We start from the raw sequence: 20,138 nt of genomic DNA on the forward strand, positions 1-20,138 counted from the left end.
TTTCAAGCTTCCTCCAGTCCACTTTGTATGCACAGAGTTTTGGTTGGTTACTTTTTATTGTATTCTAGAAGGAACTGGTTTCTTACTACTCCCCTGTCTGCTCTCAACTCCCCATTTTTCAAAGACTATAGATCTGCGAGTAGGAGAAAAAGCTGCAGACAGATGCTATCATTTATGACACAAGCTAATTAAGGATATTATCAATCCTGCCTACTCCTTTTTTCTTGGGCAAAGCAAAAAGAATGAGGAAGTTACAGGAATCCGGTGTTTATGAGAGGAGCAAAACTGAATTCGTGGAAGGTTTGATTATCGCATGTGTTCTAATGTGCACATAATGGATCTGTTTCTCAAAATTACATTTTAAAATAGTAATAATCCTTGTGTCCTGGATCCCCACCACCACCACCACCACCACCAAACCTCTAGCTTGTTAATTTGTTTGCAGGTCTCTTAAGAGATATTGACAACTTAGGTGCTTTCTTGTGGCAGAAAAAGCAAATGCTGGCGCCAAAGATTTCCCTCGAACTCAAACGAATCTGTTGTGTAATGGTACAGCTGGTTCAGGGTACAGGTGCGTGTTCTTGGCTCCTGCTCTGCCCTGAGGAGACAGAGGGGTTGAGCCCAATCCAGATCAGGTGTGGGGGTGGAGGGACGCACTCACAGAGCCACACAGTGTTGCAACCTTAGCCCATACCAAGTCTCTGGGAGAGTTTCTGGCTACCTCTGAGTAACCCCAAGCCCTCAACTCTCCAGAGTGGGATGGTATCTCGGGAACCACTCAGAGAGCTGCTAAGGAGCTGAAGGAAGTCCAGGAGGCGCTTCCGTTCTGAGAGGCTAAACAGCCTTTCCTCATCTCCCATGGACCACAGGCTTCCTACTTGAAACGTCAGAGCTGAAGGCTGAAATTCCTCAAGGTAAAAAGACTCCCCTCCCAGGAAATGGACTCCTCCGTTGTCCTTACTTGATTATTCAGCCACTTTCACTTTTCCATATATAGGAGTCACCCGGGAGCAAGCTGTGACCAGCCAGGAGTGACACATCTGTATTCCATCCATTCTCTCCCTCTTTGCCCATCCTCAATCTGTTCTCATAAGCTCATAGGCACTTAGGCAGAAGTCATCTCCTTGTGATTCTGCCCAAGATCTGCCCGTTGGGTTTGTAGGGGGAGGAAGAAAAAAAAGAGAGAGACAGAGAAAAGAAACTACAGGCAAACTTTCAGCTTTGAAGTTGTCACCTTGGAGAAGTGAAGTCGAGAAGTGTGACACCATGAATGGACCTGTGGATGGCTTGTGTGACCATTCTCTAAGTGAAGAGGGAGCCTTCATGTTCACATCTGAATCGGTAGGAGAAGGGCATCCAGGTAAGTAGGTTGTCCTGAACTCAGGCAAGCCTGCCGTCCCCAGCTTGTGCCCAGAGAGTTCCTTTTTTAACTAGGTACCTTAAAAACAAGGGTCATCGGTTGCTGTAGAGACTCTGCAGAGTGTGAGCTGGTCGTAAAGCTGTCACCCATCTTGAAGCCTAGGTCCATGATGCAGCCCACTCAGCATCTCCGCAGCCAGGGGCTGGTGGCTATGCACTGTATGCACTAACAGGACTAAACTAAACAATACATTTTTGGGTAAAGCTTTCATCTATTACCAGTGATCTGTTAAAATCAGTGGAGAATGGGGGTTGGGGATTTAGCTCAGTGGTAGAGCGCTTGCCTAGCAAGCGCAAGGCCCTGGGTTCGGTCCCCAGCTCTGAAAAAAAAAAACAAAAAACAAAAAAAAAAAAAAAATCAGTGGAGAATGGGTCCCAGATAGGAACAAGTTTTTTTTTTTTTTTTTTTTTTTTTTTTTTTTCGGAGCTGGGGACCGAACCCAGGGCCTTGCGCTTCCTAGGTAAGCGCTCTACCACTGAGCTAAATCCCCAGCCCCAGGAACAAGTTTTGCACATGAAACATGCACAGGTTCCCAACGGAAGGCAATCCAGGCCCTCTTCTTTCAGAGGCATTTTGGTATGTCTAGGGCCATTGTTCGATTGTTACACTCTAGGGCTTGGAGGCAGGATGCTCCCGGAGGCTGTTGGGTAGAGACCAGACAGGCAGCTAAACATCCCACAATACACGAGTGAGCCCCACCGTCGAGATCAGTTTGGTCCCAAATGTCACTAGGGCAGCTGTTCATCATAGTCCATCTCTGGTACTCAGTACACACCGGACAGCTCCATAGTTTCTGATAGTCACCAGTGTGTGTGAAGAACACTCCCAGGGGAAGTGAGTTCTTCTTAGTGGCTACTTGTCTCAAGTTAGCCCATTGTACCTAACAGCAATGTGCTTAGTGGACAGAGCACGGAGACATCTGCCAATCCACTGACCGTTTTGCTTCCTTAGTGGTAGCCTATTCATTTGTCTCCCTCATTCACTTTCCACTGTGAATTGAAGTGTCCAAGCTGGTTGGTTTCCTCGAAGGCCTGGTGGAGTTCTCCACTACTAGGAAGATAAAGATGACTGTCTTAAGCCTGCAGAGTGATAGAATCTTTGAAATCCTGAGCAGACGCCTTCCGGCAGTGCGAACGGAGCTTGCCTCCTCCTACTTTGTGACTTCACACCTGGATAGGGAAAAAGAAAAGATCTGAACTGTAATCACAATACTTGTAAGCTGGAGACAGGGGAGTTAAGACATCAAGATCACCCTTGACTGTAGAGCAAGTTCAAGGCAAACCTCATTGTGTGACTCTCAGAAATCCCATAGGGGAGGGGGAGGGAGGAGAGAGGGAGAGGTCTCTCAGGGACTTATCACCCAACTCTCTTCACGACTTTCCTGTACCTGTATTTCCCTACATAGTGCGGTATCTTGGGTGAGCTGGGTCCTTTAAACGAAAGGGATTTCTGGTTGTCTATCTGTGGTTAACTGATGAATAGCTTCTAGGCATTCTAACAGGCCAATATTGGGTTGGGGATTTAGCTCAGTGGTAGAGCGCTTGCCTAGGAAGCGCAAGGCCCTGGGTTCGGTCCCCAGCTCCGGAAAAAAAGAACCAAAAAAAAAAAAAAAAAAAAGAACTGTGCATGCTAACAGGCCAATATTGGCCACCACGCAATTTATTTTAGGATGTAAGGAGGCCTTTGCTGATATGAATCCCAGAGGCTGTGGACTCACATCTTCCCAGATTTAAAACCAGCAAGAGGATGGATAGAAAAACTCCATCGTTTATTTAAAATTAAAAAGTTGACTTTCGGGGTTGGGGATTTAGCTCAGTGGTAGAGCGCTTGCCTAGCAAGCGGAAGGCCCTGGGTTCGATCCCCAGCTCCGAAAAAAAAAAAAAAGAAAAAAGAAAAAAAAAGTTGACTTTCAATGGCAAATAAATCAATATCTTAGTACCTATGTTTGATAACTAAACTCCTTGACTCGGGATCTGAATGCTTAAAAATAATCTCTAGGGGCTGTAGAGATGCTCAGTGCTAAGGGCACTCAGTGCCTTTGCAGAAGGCTGGGGTTTGGGGCCCAGCATCCACTCCAGCTTCAGAGGACCAACATCTGCTTCTAGATTCCATGGGTATCTGTGGCCATATGTCTACATTCTCCCACACGTATTGCACACATGCATTTACACAAATAAAGAGAAATCTTAAAAACACTCTGAAAGAGAAGACTCTGGGTATTTTGAACGTTAAGTGAAAGACTATTTCCTAAATAGGAAGTTCTTTTATCTCCTAATCTGTTACTTGCAGTTAAAGTAGACACATTTGAACTGCAAAGCTGGAGCACATTTGTGTAAGACGTCACTTGGTGGTCTACATATTAGACTATTCCTGCCTCTTGCTCAATCTTTGTCAGTCCATCTGAGCCCAGCTTTTAGGACATCTGACTTGCAAGGAGGCTGAGTGACCAGAGGGAGGATCTGAGAGCTGCTTATGGTAGTGTTCCGATGAACAACAATGGTGCCTGTGGGTTCCCTCGTGGAGGGAATCGTAGGTGGTGCCATCTACCTTGGTTTGTGTTTTGCATCTTTTAGCTTGCGTCTGTGGAACCTCAATAAGGCATTTGTCTGGTCACTTAGTACCCAATCTTACCGATGTTATGAAGGATGTTATAGCCATAACTTTTCTAGATGTTAGTACTAGAGAATAGGATTTGGGGGATGAAAGGCTTCTCAGTAAAATGTGATTGTGAGCTCCTTAGACTCTTAGAAGAGCTGGCTTTGAAATGCATTTTTCTTTTAAGGTATTCATGAGTTTATATAATGCATGCCATCCTAAATGAGAGAGGAATTAGAAGAAATATTTTTCATTTCTGGGGGCCTCACCTAGCCAAGGAATTATTGTATTGGCCCTTAATGGCTGCTAAGGAAGTGAAGGTCCTTTTCTCTCTGTGGTATAGCCACTGGTGGCAAGGCTGTCATGCGTTGGTAAATAACAACACATCCACACTCATGCAGGCTACCCCAGTCAAAGTTAGTGGGTCACCAAAACAAAACAGCAAGGTGGAGAGGGGACCTAAAGAAAAGGCTCCAAGGGAATGGAGGGGAATAAGAAAGGGTAATGGGGGTTTGGGGATTTAGCTCAGTGGTAGGGTGCTTGCCTAGCAAGCGCAAGGCCCTGGGTTCGGTCCCCAGCTCTGCAAAAAAGAAAAAAAAAGAAAAAAAAACAACTATAAGAAAGGGTAATGGGGATTGGTTATGAGCAAGATATATTGTGTATATATATATATATATACACACATATATCTGTATATATCTGTATATATATATATATGTGTGTGTATATATATATATATAAAACTGTCAAAGAATAGGGAAAAATTCAAAATCTATAAAAGGATTTCTCATTTCTGATATATAAGAGATTATCCTGTTTATTTTTGATAGGTAGGTTAGGCTGCCTCGTAAGATGTCTAATTATTTTAGCATTTAAGTTTGCCATGCTTACCAATTATATTACTTGTTACACTCAGTGTTTGTTCTTACCCAGATAAGATCTGTGACCAGATTAGTGATGCAGTGCTGGATGCCCATCTCAAGCAAGACCCCAATGCCAAGGTGGCCTGTGGTAAGAGACAAGTTCCCTTTTTTTGCTGGAGACCTGAGTATGTTGGAAAAAGAAGTTCAGGGTGCACATAGATCGTAGAGTCATATTCAAGTCCAAAGTCAATGTCCTCCTGTCCACAGGAGAGTTCTTCTTTAAGTGACTTTCTTATGTTGTATCAGGGCAGAAAACATTTCTAATGATGAAACAGATTCTTTACCTAGAAGTTGATGTTAGATGTCATCACAACCAAGACTAGCAGAAGGCTAGGTGGCAAACATGGATTCCCTAGCAAAGGCTTGACTTGGGAGTGTGCATATGCAGGGCTTTCTAAGTTCTTAGATGAATCCTTCAGAGAAAATGAAGAGCTGGAAATGCTTGAGGCTGTCTAGAGGCTCATTGGATGGCTATGCGTGTCCAACTCCTTCGATTTCCTTTCCTAGTTTGTGGTGTGCCTCAGATGTTAAATTAATTTATGCATCCCATTTGCCAGCACCAAAGAACAGCAGTTCCATTAACTACCCATAACCAAACCAACTGCCTTCCAAAGGGCCAGCAGCGTTGAATAAAGCACTGAAGCCCTTGTCTATCCACGCCGTCTACCCATGGCCTCTGGGAGTCCCTGTAGGCAAAATATCTTTACTGTTGTTTGTGGAATAAGTTCTCCAGCATCAAATCCTTGTGTGCTAGAAGAAGGCTTTGTTTCACAACACATCCCTTGACTTAAGAGTGTGGAAGATCCATGTCTAATCGTTGACCTTCCTGATGGGGAAACAGTGCTAGGTACACCCCAGGCTCTTTGCCTTACCTTACGGTGCAGGAGGCCCCTGCGTGGAGACCAGTGTACACTGTCACTGTCTGTGCTTTGTCCTGTCCTCTGGGAAGACCTTCCTTCCTTCTCTAGAGGCATCTCAGCCCATGACATGTATGTCAAGCCCCCATGTTACTCTTAGAGTAAATCTCACCCCGACAGCATTGAAACAAACACTTTTCCGTAAGATTCTGGCACTGTATCCACACTAGATCTGAAGCTAGGGCTCTTGCTTCTGTTTTTAAATATTCCATTGAGAGCCTCTCATGGTAGATATTTATGCGATTCCAGTTCTTAAAGAGAAATTCCTTTTGAGAAAGTTGGTCTGTCTCGATCTATAGATCAGAATCCACATGTTCTGGCATTCTCTCTCTCTCTCTCTCTCTCTCTCTCTCTCTCTCTCTCTGTGTGTGTATATATATGTGTGTGTATGTGTGTATGTATGTGTTTGTGTGTGTATGTTGTATGTGTATGTATATGTTTATGTGTGTGTTTGTATGTGTGTGTGTTTGTGTGTGTATGTGTGTGTTTGTGTATGTATGTGTGTGTGTTTGTGTGTGTATGTGTGTGTTTGTGTGTGTATGTGTGTATGTGTGTATGTGTGTATGTGTGTGAGTGTATGTGTGTGTATGTGTGTGTATGTGTTTGTGTGTATGTATGTGTTTGTGTGTGTATGTATGTGTTTGGTGTGTATGTTGTATGTGTGTGTATGTGTGTATGTATATGTGCATGTGTGTGTTTGTGTGTGTATGTGTGTGTATGTGTTTGTGTGTATGTATGTGTGTGTATGTATGTGTTTGGTGTGTATGTTGTATGTGTGTGTATGTGTGTATGTGTGTGAGTGTATGTGTGTGTATGTATGTGTGTGTGTATGTATGTGTTTGGTGTGTATGTTGTATGTGTGTGTATGTGTGTATGTGTGTGAGTGTATGTGTGTGTATGTGTGTGTGTGTGTTGGGAGAGGATGTGTCACATGCAAGCTACATGACTGGAGACAGGTTAAGTAGGTTGTCCAAGATAACAGAGTTAGTAAGTACTTTGTACAAAACTCAAATACAACTCATCTTTTTCAAAGCTTCGTTCTTCTACCACACTTGCAGATAATCAGTGATTAGTGCTGGAGTTGTTCTTTTTGTTGGCACAGTTATTCTTTCTTAGAAACTACTCCTCACGAAGCCCCCAATGAGTCATTCCATCTTCGTTTTGATAGGTATAGGCGCTTGAGCTTCTATCTGCTGCCCCATGACTACTACCTACCTTTCTTTCCTTACAGAGACAGTGTGCAAGACAGGGATGGTGCTCCTGTGTGGAGAGATCACCTCAATGGCCATGATTGACTACCAGCGGGTGGTGAGAGACACCATTAAGCACATTGGCTACGATGACTCTGCCAAGGGTAAGGATGGGTTCGCTCCGTCTGTGTGCATGTAGGTCTCTGGCTGTGTCCATTTCCCATACTGAGTCAAGTCTAATCCTTCAGTTTTACAGAAGTAGAAATCCTGTCTGGATGGTAAACATTCCTAGACCAAGGTCTGGCCACCTTCTGTGGCGAATTACAGCTGGAGGGGCCAGCATGTACCTTTTCACTATTGACAAGTCTCATTTAAGGCCCTGCTTTCCTGGCTTGCAGAAGCTTTGAGTGAAGCTCCAAATGAGGGAGGTGGCCCTCTAGTGACAACATGCTCTGTGCCAAGCAGGGGTGCTAGTGTCTACTTACGTCATCTGACATCATCATTCCAGAATACCCTGGAGTGTTTCTTAGACAAATGAGGTCATCCTGGCCTAGAGTATAAAAGACAGGGTGGCTTGGCCAGTACTTTTCACTCAGCTATACTCCGTTTCACTACAGATACAGAAAATGATGCCTCATTTTCAAGCACCTGGGCCTAATTATAGGCAAAGGAGACTGGAAATCCAGGTTAGCACCCATGCCAGGTGATAAAGGAGCTGAGCCTCAGGGAAGAGGTATAGGCCAGGCAAGGAAGTAAGGGGACAAGGAAGCACCAGGTAAAACAAACAGAACTGAGAGCGTCCCAGAAGATGCCACTGCTTATGCCTGGGCATGGCAGGAAGCAGCTGAGCCTGGGGGTGAATCAGGAGACCAGGGGATGGCACCTGCTTGCATAGACATTTTGGTGGCGCCTCGATTTGTCCTTTATCCACCTCAGTTTCCTGGAAAAGGCTCAGACCTGACTTCCTCAAAGTTCTACTATGGCTTCTTGCAATTAGCATTCATGCAATTTAAATTTCATTTTTTTCCAGACTTATTTTTCTAAAAGAAAATTCCCTCTGACTCTCTGTTGGACTTCTTTCAATTTCCAGAGGTCACTGTGAGAGATGTGTTGACCTAGAACAATCATGAGAAAGACCACTTCTTGGGGTGTGGGGATATTTTAGAATGTCTAGAGAAACAGTACATGCAAGTTAATTTTCCATTTAAGATGTGTGGCCTTTATAGAAGAAAATTATAATCCTGAATAACAGCATTTTGGGGCATTACCATGTATAGCCTCTCCCTGTTATACTCTGAGAAGTCAACTTATTTGCATCTATACCTTATTCAATTCCATGCCTTGCATTAGGTTGCAAAGAACATTTCCATAAGGCACGTTCTTTAGAAAGGATTAAATGTCTGTTGAGCCCAACTATGGCAAAATTGAACTCAGTTAGCACCAGGAAGAGGTATTATTTCTACTCAATGATTAGAATGGAAATGGAAATACTCAAATTGGCCCCCTCTAAAGATTACCCATTGAGTTTTGCATCAGAAACATTCACTGGGGAATGGTGGGGGTGAGGAGGAGACAAAGAGCCAAGCAAACCACATGCTCGGGGTAGAGGGACTACTTGGCTTCAAATGACTAGCTCTGAGGTGTTCTCTGTGAATCTGCTCTCATCTTATGCAATATTGGAGTAGAATTGCGTGGGTAAATGTTCAAGGACACTAACTGGGAGCTGGTCAAGTTTAGGTGTCGGGGGAGGAGGCAGAGGAGGAACATTCCATCCAGAGATACCTTGGGGAGGTGGAAAAGTACATAGTGCTTAAAGCTAGACCTAAGTTTGTTGTCTACAGGAGTTCTGGCTCCCTGACAGGGGTTGCTGGTAGTGAGGCTTCCTTGAGCTCACATACAACATGCAGAGGACCACCTCAACTTTCTACTGCAACTTGGCAGATGGGGACTTGGTTCCAGAGTTGTAGCTTTGTCATAGGACCCCCAGCTCTAGGAGTCTCTCTAGAGAGTTCATATACGTGGTACTTATTATTCAACATGTGTGCAAATAATAAATACACACACATACACACATATACATACATATATATATCTACGGGTAAGGTATATATAGTTGGGCTTCTAAATGGCAATATTTGAAAGACCCTTGATTTTCAATCACTGCAGTGATATTCTATCTCTTCTCTCTCCTTCCCTCCTTCCCTCCCTCCCTTTCTCCCTACATCTATCCCGCTTTCTCTTTCTTTTCCTTTCTCTCAGACAGGATTCAAAGTGGTCCAGACTAACCAAAAGTGGCTTTCTGCTTCACTTCCTAAGTGCTGGGATTACAAACAGGACCATGCCCTGCTAGTGTTTTGATTTTCAGGTGGGATTCTGGAGGGTTTTCTGGGATACTTAAGGGAGCAAGGCCATATGTTGCTTACCTGCTCATCAGTCAGAATGTCCTTGATGCTGTCTGGCTGGTACCATTGTTGTGGGTTGTCACATTTCTGTGTAGGATAGCCTTTTAAAAAAAAAAACCAAGATGTAATTGAATACAATAAAATATATCATGGAGAATATTCTCTTTTAAAAGAGTTCTGCATGACCTTGGAGGCAAATATGAGGTCTTTCAATATCCTGGGCCTCAACTGTGAACCAGAGGCTACCACCCCTAACACTAAATGCCACACCAGTGACCGAGAGGTCCACCAAGAAACTTACAGTCCTGTCTTGACACATGTCCCTACTCGGCTTACTTCTACCCAGGCTTCGACTTCAAGACCTGCAATGTGCTCGTGGCTCTGGAGCAACAGTCCCCAGACATTGCCCAATGTGTCCATCTAGACAGAAATGAGGAGGACGTTGGTGCAGGAGATCAGGTATGTCAGCCGTGTGAGGGGTGGACCAGTGTGGTGTTTGAACTGAGCATGAGGAGAAGCCTGCTGAGTTAATTACACTCTTGGGTGGTCTCATCACTCTGGAGACATGGGGAGGATCCTGACTGCAGTAAGTTGCTACCTGGCGGCCATGTCAGGCTGTGTGGTAGAGGCCTGTGATTGCTAATGACAGATTTAGTCTCCTTTCCTCCTTCCAGAGTGTTGGAGGTCAGAGGCAATGTCTTCTCCTTCTAAAATGCCAAACACAACAGTGTTGTGTATGAGAGAGAAATTCTGCATAACTGTTGAAGCACCAAATATATGTGTGTGTGTATGTGTGTGTGTGTGTGTGTGTGTGTGTGTGTGTGTGTGTGTGTGTGTGTGTGTGTGTGTGATTTGAGACTGTGGCTGCTGAGTTCTAAGGTAGCTGTCCTACTGCAGGGTCTGATGTTCGGCTATGCCACTGACGAGACAGAGGAGTGCATGCCGCTCACCATTGTTCTTGCTCACAAACTCAACACCCGGATGGCAGATCTGAGGCGCTCTGGTGTCCTTCCCTGGCTGAGACCTGATTCTAAGACTCAGGTGAGCTGCATTCATCACCCTCACAGCCCTCCTTACAGGAACTTCAAGTACACCGAGTCATTGTGGTTCTGGGCACATTTTCCCCATGATATATATATATATATATATATGATATATATCACATATATATGATATATATATTCATTTGCCAAAAAGATCTGTATTTTAATTCATCCTTTTACAGCACACACACACACACCACATGCTTGGTTATATGCCCTGTTATCCTCCCTTATCTCCCTCCCACTTCCACCAAGCCCTTCTTCTTTTTTCCAGTCCTCCCTCCCACTTTCATGTGTTTCTCTGTATGGATAGCCCACTGCCTTTAATTATAGTTGCTTGCATGAACATGGGTAAAGGGGTTGCTTATTTGAATGAAGGTAACTGACCATTCGTGGCCTACATTTCCTCAGGGAGAGTGCAATGTTATGCGCCTTTTTCCTATCCACAATGAAGCATTGACTGGCTCAACCTTGTGCAGATATCATGCAGAGAGGCCAAGCTCCCCTGGATTTATGGATGCAATGCCGTGTCGTGTCTAGAAAACAGCATTTCACAGCACTCTTTCCCGCCTTCTGGCTATTCTCCTATTCTTTCCACACCCTCTTCCACCTTGTTCCCTGAGCGTTCAAGATGGGAACATTCCATTTAGGGATAAGTACTCAACGATCGCTTGTCCTCAGCACTTCGATCTGCTAGGAGTCTCTGCCTTGCCATCACCGACTGCAGACAGGATCTTCTCCGACCACAGTTGACACATTAGCAGTTTGGGAATATAAATGAAAGTCCGTAGAAGGCTGCTTCACACCACATCTGTTTAGTAAAACAACATTGGTAGGCTCTTCACTGGGCTTACGCTCTCTCCAGTCATGTGCTATACAGTGCCAGACGTGAATCTCCTCTTGTGGGGGGAGCCTCAAATCTATGTGGTTGATTACACCTTACTCATGCTGTTTTTAAGATGAAAATAGTCTACTTAGGTACTCAACACATTATCCATTTTGAAACTTATCCATTATCCATTTTCACTTATTTGAAAACTCTTTCAGGCTAAATACATTTCCCATCCTCACCCTCGTCAAAATTTATTATAAAATTATTCAAAAACTCAGACAGGCTTAAAAAAATAATTCTACTTTTATTTCATCAGCACACGTAGACTCCGATGGTAATTCAGTTCCTGCCACAGTTTTACATCCTTGCCAGTTTCAGACATGGTGGCCATGAGCACACAGGTCTTCCCACCATGAGCAGGCCTTTTCTCCGGAAACCCTTTCCTTGTCTTTACCCTTGACTTGTCCCACTCCAGCCCCACGGGCCTTGACCTCCCTCCCCATCATGATGAAATCCCTTTCAAACATTAGCACACACTGAGGCTCCCTGACCCTCTTCAGTCTCCCGATGGCCTTTGGACAATGGCTGCCTGCCCTGGCTCCTTTTTCATGTTCCAAAGGGTGATGCTCCAAGGTCTTGGCACATCTTTCCCCACATGCAATCTTTATCTCTTCACACACTTGGCTCATGAATCTTCCAACCCTGGTCCCTCCAAATCAGCAGCCCTGTTTCTTAGCATGGCGAGCTCACATGCTGAGAGGCCGTCCTGTGCTGCTCACTATTACCTTTTACTCAGCAGAGGACTGGGTGGTGCCCTCCGTCTCCATGGTACTAGTGTCTCATGTTTCCCCGGATGAGCATCCCTTTCACCACAGCCCAGCCTTTCTTGGACTGGTCCCTACTTCATCCAAGCCAGCAACAGTACTCTGTGCCCCCAAAAGGTTCTCCCTGCTTGCGAGCCACAGTTAATTTTTCCTCATCATCCCCTTCTCTTCAGAATTCTCTATAGTTTTTACTTCCTGTGAGAGGAGAGCAGAATGCACATGACATGGCAGAATTTAGACTTCGATGCCATCCCACTATAACTTTTCTCTGCCATCCCTTTTCTCAGCATCTCCAATTCACTAGCATCATCCCCCTTGACCTACCCTTGGGTCATAGGGCACGTACACCATTCTTCAACTTATTTGTGTTTTTTCTTCAGGGTCAGCCATCTCCATATCCTTGTGAACACCTCTTGTGGCCCCACTAGACTGTTTTCTCTTTCTCTCTCTTGTACTTGTAATTGCAATTGATGCTTTTCTGGCCCAATATGGTGCATGTAGTTGTGCCTAGTTATTCCAACCACCAAGATCCATCCTTCTCTCTGGGTAGGTTTCATACTGATTCCACTTGGGGCAACTGAATGTGCTTATGGTCCTAAAAAAAAAAAACATTTTCGTAGGGCTTCTTGTGCTATTTGTATGACTTTCAAGGTAGAGTTGGGGCCATCAGGATCTCTCAAATATTGCTGGAGATTATGGGACAGAAGAGCTAACAGGTAGACTGCGGTGGTACCAAAAGAAAGGGCTTAGAAATGTGGAGTTCCACAGAAAAGACCATCCCAGAGTAGGGGTGGGCAGAAGACAACAGGCCTCCTGAAGTTTCCTTTCCCTCCGGTAAGGGAGGAACAGAGGGAGTGCTTTGAGCTCCTGTAGCTGCAGTTAGAAAGGCCTCATTCATTTCCCCTGCATAAGAAAGTGGTTTCCAAGTCTTAGGAGCAGTTAGGGAAAGAGGGAGTCTAAGGGGGTGTCCTTTCCTGAGAGGATACATTGAGCCTCCATAAGATGCAATGTATATGCCTGTCACAGGGGACCACGGGACACCGGACAGCCCAGCTGCCTCCTAGGTCTGCCTCTATGCAGGCAGTGCTGTTCCAGGACAGTAACTGGCCTCCTCCTCCACAGCCTCGTTGTAAAGGATTTCCCTTGTCACCTGTGTTGACTGTGACCAGGATGAGTCTTTCCACCTGAACAAACTGTTGCTGCTGATACTTAGAATCAGGGCTGGCAGTCCAGTGGCTATTTTTGTACCAGGTCAGAGCTCTGTTTTCCATAGTGTGTTTTTGCCCATATCTGCTGACAGGACGAGATAAGAGCAGAGCTCAGGCCTTTGCCCTGTCATGCCGTTCCTGGAGCTCTGCAAAAACACAGCCTAGTATTTGCCCAGTAGGGACAGAGCCATCAGGGCTCAGTGGAAAGCAGATTGGTTGGAGAATTGTCTCAAGACTGAACCTCCTCCCAAGGATACATGAGATAACTCTGATCCTGGAGCCTACCAAGGGTCTCCATCCCCACTCTAGCTCCCCCTTGTGGAGTCCTATGTGAGGGTAATTCCCGTGTGTGGACAAACAAGGATTTAAAGGTTAGTCCTCAATGATCGTGTACCTGCCAGTCTCACTAGGGTCAGATGGTAGATGGCCAGGGCTCTTTCTGTGTCTTCTTCTGGATGTCTTTCTGTTGCTTTTTGGACCAGCAGGACACTGAACAGAATTCTGATACATACCCCATTGGCTATACTTGATCTTAGCTGAAAGACTGCAAAATAACAGATGGCTTTGGATGGCTGTCTAAGGCATGGTCAAGGAGAGACCATATTTCAGCACGGCCTCAGCAAGGGATTGCTTGCTGCAGGGTCCTAACTGGGCCCTAGGATAGACAGCCATCTATGTTGTCTGGTCAGCCAGTCAGACCCCTACTTAGGATTTTGGTATAATATAGACACACTGTTGCAAGCATCTTATGACCCTAAGCTGTGTGTATACTGCACCTAGGTACATATTGTCTCAGGCAGCATGGATACCTAGAATATGGTTCATGGTCTTAAGTAGCAACTGTCTGCTAAATAGAGCCTTAGCTCTAAAGCTCTGGGTCAGAACTCTGCTCCTGTGTGTGATCTTGACCAAAATGTTTGCATTGTGGAACCTAACCTTTGTTGTCTATAGAATGGGCCACAATGGCGACCAATTCATGTCATGGCTTCTAACATGCAAAGCTTGTTCACTCATTGCTTCTTTCTTGACCACCTCTTCTGCCAACCCACCCCCCTCCACTTTGCAAACCCAAGGGGACCTAGCTGCTTTTCCTTGCCACCTGAGATATCGTGTGTCTGTGCCCAGTGACATGTCATTAGAGAGCTAAAGAGCATTTTGGCTATGCTACAGTAGGAGTGACAAGCTTTGGGTCAGCTTGAGCCAAGGTCTGGATCTTGGGACCCTCCCAAACTGTGTGATGTGAGTCAAGTTCTGATCTCTTAGTTTATGTCATTTGTAAAGTGTGTGGGGCATGACACCTCCCTCACTGTGATATCTTAGATCTTAATTGGTAAAACACAGGGTGGGAACAGAACTGGACATGGTGGAAGCGACAGGACCTCATAGGCAGGATTCTGACTTCTACCCAAGTGTGCTCTGCTTTTCTTTCTTTTGGCAAAGTACCAGGACAATGGGGACTCCTTGCTTTCTGCCCTTTTAGCCAACAGTCCTGGCTAGAGCCTCCTTCACCCTGTCCATCCACCTAGCAAAGTCTGCTGGTCCCAACGTACTGCTGGATTCTTTACTGAATGCAGAGAGCCACTTGCCAGGCTCCTTCTCTCTATCTCAGAAGCTCTCTGTGCCAACAAATATAGCCTTGGCTAAAGATGCATCTTGGTCCTTCACATTCTAGGACCAAGGTACCTTTGTCTCTGCGAATGAATTTGTGTGTTTACTCATAGAAATGGGGGAAGTGCATGGGAAGTAACCAGAGAGGGGCATTAGCACCAGCAGTCTCTGGCCATCCCAGTTGAAAGACAGTGCCATATATGTGTGCCTTATGCTGTCACAACAGAGTCGAGCAAGTTAACAAATATGAGCATGTGCCATATTCACTCCCCAAAGAGCCTTTAGGGACATGGGGACTCTTTCGGCCCTTCAGGAGCTCAGGCCACCTCCTGGAGATCTGTGCCTGACAGCCATATGCTCCCAGCTCAAGTCTGGACCTCACAGTATCTCCCCTGATGGACAGGTAACAGTTCAGTACGTGCAGGATAATGGTGCTGTCATCCCTGTTCGCGTCCACACCATCGTCATCTCTGTGCAACACAACGAAGACATAACACTGGAGGCCATGCGAGAGGCCCTGAAGGAGCAGGTGATCAAAGCTGTGGTGCCAGCCAAGTACCTGGATGAAGACACCATCTACCACCTGCAGCCAAGTGGGCGGTTTGTCATCGGAGGTCCCCAGGTGGGTATTTGTCTCTGGATGAGGCCCCGTTCGTCGCTGGGTCTTGATGCCTGCACTGCTCGTGTCCCAGTGTACAGAGATGAGAGATGTCGTTCTAAGTATCTCAGCAGTGTCTGCCCACGAAGTAAATGTGGGCTTTGGCAGACATGGTAGACGCTCTGTATATCTGTCAATATGGAAAAAGAGGGACATGCGCATAGGAGTCTACTACGTAGTACTACTACGCCCTCCTAACCAGCCCTTCCAAATGCCCCCACGCCTGCCCAGAGCCACAGTCACCTCTCCCTGCTTGGTCGGGTACTCACTCATCTCTGTACTGCTTGCTCCAGGCCATACTTGCTGGAAATTTGCTATGGGGCTCTCCAGCTATTACTGCCAGGACAGCAGAGGTGATTTTTATAAAAGCAGATATAGCCATTGTCCCTTTCTCCTATACACAGGACTGGGGAGGTAGGGGTTAGCAGAACTGAGGGTATTGTCACAAGGTTGAGTCCTATAATAAGTTCTATGATCAAACAGTGTCATAATAAGGCAGAAGGCTAAGTTCCTTGTTTTCTTGAAGGATGTCTCAAAGTCTAGATGGGTAAGTGCAAAGCGTGACTCTCTAAGTAGACTTAAAGTAACTGCATTCTCTCCAACTTGTTAAATCCAGCTCCATTTGAAGATGTGTTTTTGAACTGCTGAAGTGTGCACAGAGCACACTTACGAGGTGAGCCACATGGTGGCACTGATCAGGATGATAGCCTGGCGTTATGTTTATTGCAGTACAATTCCTACCGCAGGTGGATGGCTTTGTATAGTGGACTCAAAAGTGAAGGCATGACCCTGGATGACCTCTCGCCCATCTCCTGAACTTTTCCATGAGGCTTTGACAGGTTGCCTGATTTTCATAGCTGGTCAGTGCCAGGAAGGACTGAGACAAGAGAACTCACGGCTTCTGCCTGACGAAAGGGCCTTGGAGAGCATCCATAGGAGATCAGCACCGCTTCTTCCTTTCAATCTGCATTCAGCCTCAGTGGCTCTCTTCTCTTGTCCATTTGTCTCCCTCCGCAGGGGGATGCAGGTGTCACAGGCCGCAAGATTATTGTGGACACATACGGAGGCTGGGGTGCCCATGGTGGTGGTGCCTTCTCTGGAAAGGACTACACCAAGGTGGACCGCTCAGCAGCTTATGCCGCCCGCTGGGTGGCCAAGTCTCTGGTGAAGGCTGGGCTCTGCCGGAGAGTCCTTGTTCAGGTAGGTTGCCCCCACCTACTCTGATCCTACCTTCCTGTCCTTGCCAAAGGCTCCAGCCTAGCCTGGATAAAGAGATATGAGCCCAGTGGGAAAGCCTTCTTTTGGTCATTGGTTGCATCTCTGCATAGATTGCACTGGCTACCATGGCTGGAGCCCTGGCAAGCTAGGGAAGGAGGGAGCACACCTGAAGACAGAGGGCTACTGGGCAGGAGAAGTAGGGGCTTTGTTGGCAGGAGAAGTGTGATGCCTGCTGCCTCTGCTCTGTAAAGTCTGTGAGAGGCTCGGTCTCTGAGCCAGATCTTTCTTGAAGGTGTCCTATGCCATTGGTGTGGCAGAACCTCTGTCCATTTCCATTTTCACCTACGGAACTTCCAAGAAGACCGAGCGAGAGCTACTAGAGGTTGTGAACAAGAACTTTGACCTCCGGCCGGGTGTTATTGTCAGGTAAAAAGTGCCATCGTGCTGCCATTGCCTGGCACCTTCCCACTCCTACCCTTAGGTGGGCACCCAAACAGAAAGGGTTTTTCAGACACTTACAACAGGAGGGTCTCAAGTGCCTAGCCCCTCAGCACAGTGCCTGGACTCTACATAGATCAGTACATGCCCTCAACAAGGGTGTCTGCTTTTCAGCAGAAGGAGGTCCAGCAGAAAGTAGTGCTGGTGAATCCATCTTTGAGCAACTGGAGCATCTCAGCCAGATGTCTAGGAATTCAGTAGGCCAGTCCATTCCTACACGCTGTCATGGCATCCCTAGTCTCTGGCTCTTGGCTATGAGAACACTGGCCTTGGCTAAACCAATGGAGTAGAGAGAGTTACCTCAGGCAGAGTTTTTATCCTGGTCCTGGCGTGTTATTGCTCAGCCATCTCTGACTTGGAGCTTCCACTTCTTAACCTAAAGAGGAGAGCACTGTGGTGTAGATAGGGTGCAGGCGTGGGAGGGAAAGCCCCTTCTAGGACCACCCCCAGGGCCCACTACCATTTCCCATCTAAAAATGATCTTTGCCTTCCCCGACTGTGCAGGGACTTGGATCTGAAGAAGCCCATCTACCAGAAGACTGCATGCTATGGTCATTTCGGAAGAAGCGAGTTTCCCTGGGAGGTCCCCAAGAAGCTTGTGTTTTAGAGCTGCCGGGAAGCTTAGCTCTGTCCTATACTCAACCTCCTCAAGATCTCAACTCCCTGGTCTCAGAGAGCCCTCCCTGCTTCCCACCCTCATGGCAAAGCCAGCTTCCTCCGATTTTCCCCCTACCCGGCAATCTGCAAACATCTTAATAGTGGCAAGGCAGGTGGTTTCTGGTGCTAGGTCATCAGGTCTCCTTGCAAGGATAGTCAGTGTTCCCTCCCTGTCTCTCAGATGACAGCAATGTTAATTTTGTGTAAAAGTTGCTCCTGTCATCCCCTCCCGTAGTCTGAAGCTAACCAGGCCATCTCTTCCTCCGTCCTGGACATGTGCCCAGATGAATGTTTTGTCCCATATCTCTGGCTTCCCCTTTACATTGGCAGCCAGAGGTCCTGAGCCGGGGCTTCCTCAGGGTCCCTCTGAGACTGGGCATCTGCTCCCTAGGATATGGTCAGTGTCCCCTGAACATCTGCATTCTGTGAGGGACTGAGCTGTGTGTTCTTCATCCCAACACAATAAGGTGGTATCGTCATTATCCACAGTGACAGATGGGGAAACTGAGGCTCGGAGAGTTATGGAGCTCTGACAGGTTCCTATAGCTGCGTGCACCAGAGTCAAGAAACAGATCTTGACTCTAGGAATTTTGACTCTAACCCTCACACCTGCATCCCAAACAAGATGTTGACCAGAGTGACGACACATGGATTGACAAGAGGTTATGACCTCTTATTTAAGGCCTGGGTTTCAGGAGAATTAGATGAACCTAATGGCTCTTGGTGAGCCCTGGACAGTGTTCCCACAAAATCAAGATGGAAACATGTAAGTGTCTCATTTGTTCTGGAAGAGGGCTTAAGGAAAGCTGAGCATCTTGGTCTATAAAGCTGGACTGGGGTCTGTAATTAAGAGGAAGCTTCATGGTCCTAGCGCCCAACACTCAAAGACAGGTGTGTGAATTCTTTGAGCATGGGATCTAATCATGGACAGCCCCATGTGCTTGCTTCCTCACAGAGGAGAGGCAGTTCGTTGTTCCAGCACAGACAACCAGCCTCTATAGGGGACCCTTCAAGGCTTTCTTGTGCCCTGGACCCTCACACTTATGCAGTCTGAATGCTGCTAGGGAAGTGGGTGATCCAGGTGAGGAGCCAGCGTCCAAGCAGTTGACAAGTTGCCCAAGATCTCACGAGAACTGACTTTTACCAGGTAGCCTGGGTGTGTCTGTCTAGCAGAGTCCTGAGAACATGTCTCTAGGTGTCCCATCATGATCAGCATCACACACCCAGCCTGTCCCTCGTTGGGGCTTCCCCACAGCATACTGCCCTCATAGCTCTCAAACACGTGGCTTCAGGAAGGGACCTGGCTCATATCGATGGTTCTGGCTTAGGAGAAGGACTGAGCAGCTTCATCAAGGAGCAGACACCTTGCATCTGCCTTAACTGGACAGAGACCCCAGCTTTCCCCATTCCACCAGGGCGAGGAAACAGCAGAGAGAAAAGCCCCAGGAGCCAACAGATCCTGAAGCTGTATGTGATGTAGAAGCTTGGGTCTTTCCATGGGGTCAGGGCTGCCTGGGAGCCAAGTTCCTTACAGCAGAGGGAAGGATGGGTGTGCAGAAGGCTGAATTCCTGTAACTTAAGCTTTATCTAAATAAAAATCCAGAATTGTATACTTGTTCTAACCCTGAGTGTAATGAGCCTCTTTTTTTCTTTCAACATTTCATATGAAACAAAGACATTAGTTGTCGATATTACCTGATGATAGTTGGCGAATAAAAACTCAAGGAGCGATGACTCTCTTCTTGCAGTTTATGGTGTGTGCGTATGTCCAAGGGAGGGTACTAGGACACTGGGTATCCTGCTTCTTACTCCCTTGAGACAGTCCTTCACAGAGCGAGACTGGTGGCCAGCAAGCCCAAGCGAGCCTCCTTTCTTCGTCCCTCACCACCATGCTGGAGTGGCAGGTGTGCACATGGCCACACACACACACACACGGCGATTTCAGATGAGCGCTAAGGATTTGAACTCAGGTTCTCATGCTTGCACAGTAAGTGCTGTTATCCCCTAAGGGATCTGTGCAGACTTGCTATGCTTGGCTTTGTTGGCAAATGAGCTGCTTCACTGTGGAGCACTTCTGACTCCCCCACACCCAGAAAATCTGGGTGCTGTTTTCAGGATTACCCCAGCCCTGACCTGTAGGGAAGC

General features: G+C 46.6%; 1 protein-coding gene and 1 non-coding gene across 2 annotated transcripts; both read left to right on the top strand.

Annotated features, from left to right (window-relative positions):
* The first annotated feature begins 1,104 nt into the window (after positions 1-1,104).
* Mat1a (methionine adenosyltransferase 1A) lies at positions 1,105-19,615 on the top strand. The gene is given in 9 exon segments (NM_012860.2): positions 1,105-1,360; positions 4,949-5,026; positions 7,087-7,209; positions 9,794-9,906; positions 10,345-10,488; positions 15,366-15,584; positions 16,638-16,820; positions 17,131-17,264; positions 17,841-19,615. Coding segments are annotated over 9 exon segments (1,191 nt in total). The 5' UTR covers positions 1,105-1,266; the 3' UTR covers positions 17,944-19,615.
* On the top strand, positions 3,213-3,293 carry Trnaa-agc72 (transfer RNA alanine (anticodon AGC) 72). The gene has a single exon. It is a non-coding gene; the product is annotated as a tRNA-Ala (tRNA).
* Positions 19,616-20,138: the final 523 nt, after the last annotated feature.

The sequence above is a fragment of the Rattus norvegicus genome, chromosome 16, assembly GCF_021556685.1.
Source record: "Rattus norvegicus strain SHRSP/BbbUtx chromosome 16, alternate assembly SHRSP_T2T, whole genome shotgun sequence".
Taxonomy (NCBI): Eukaryota; Metazoa; Chordata; class Mammalia; order Rodentia; family Muridae; genus Rattus; species Rattus norvegicus.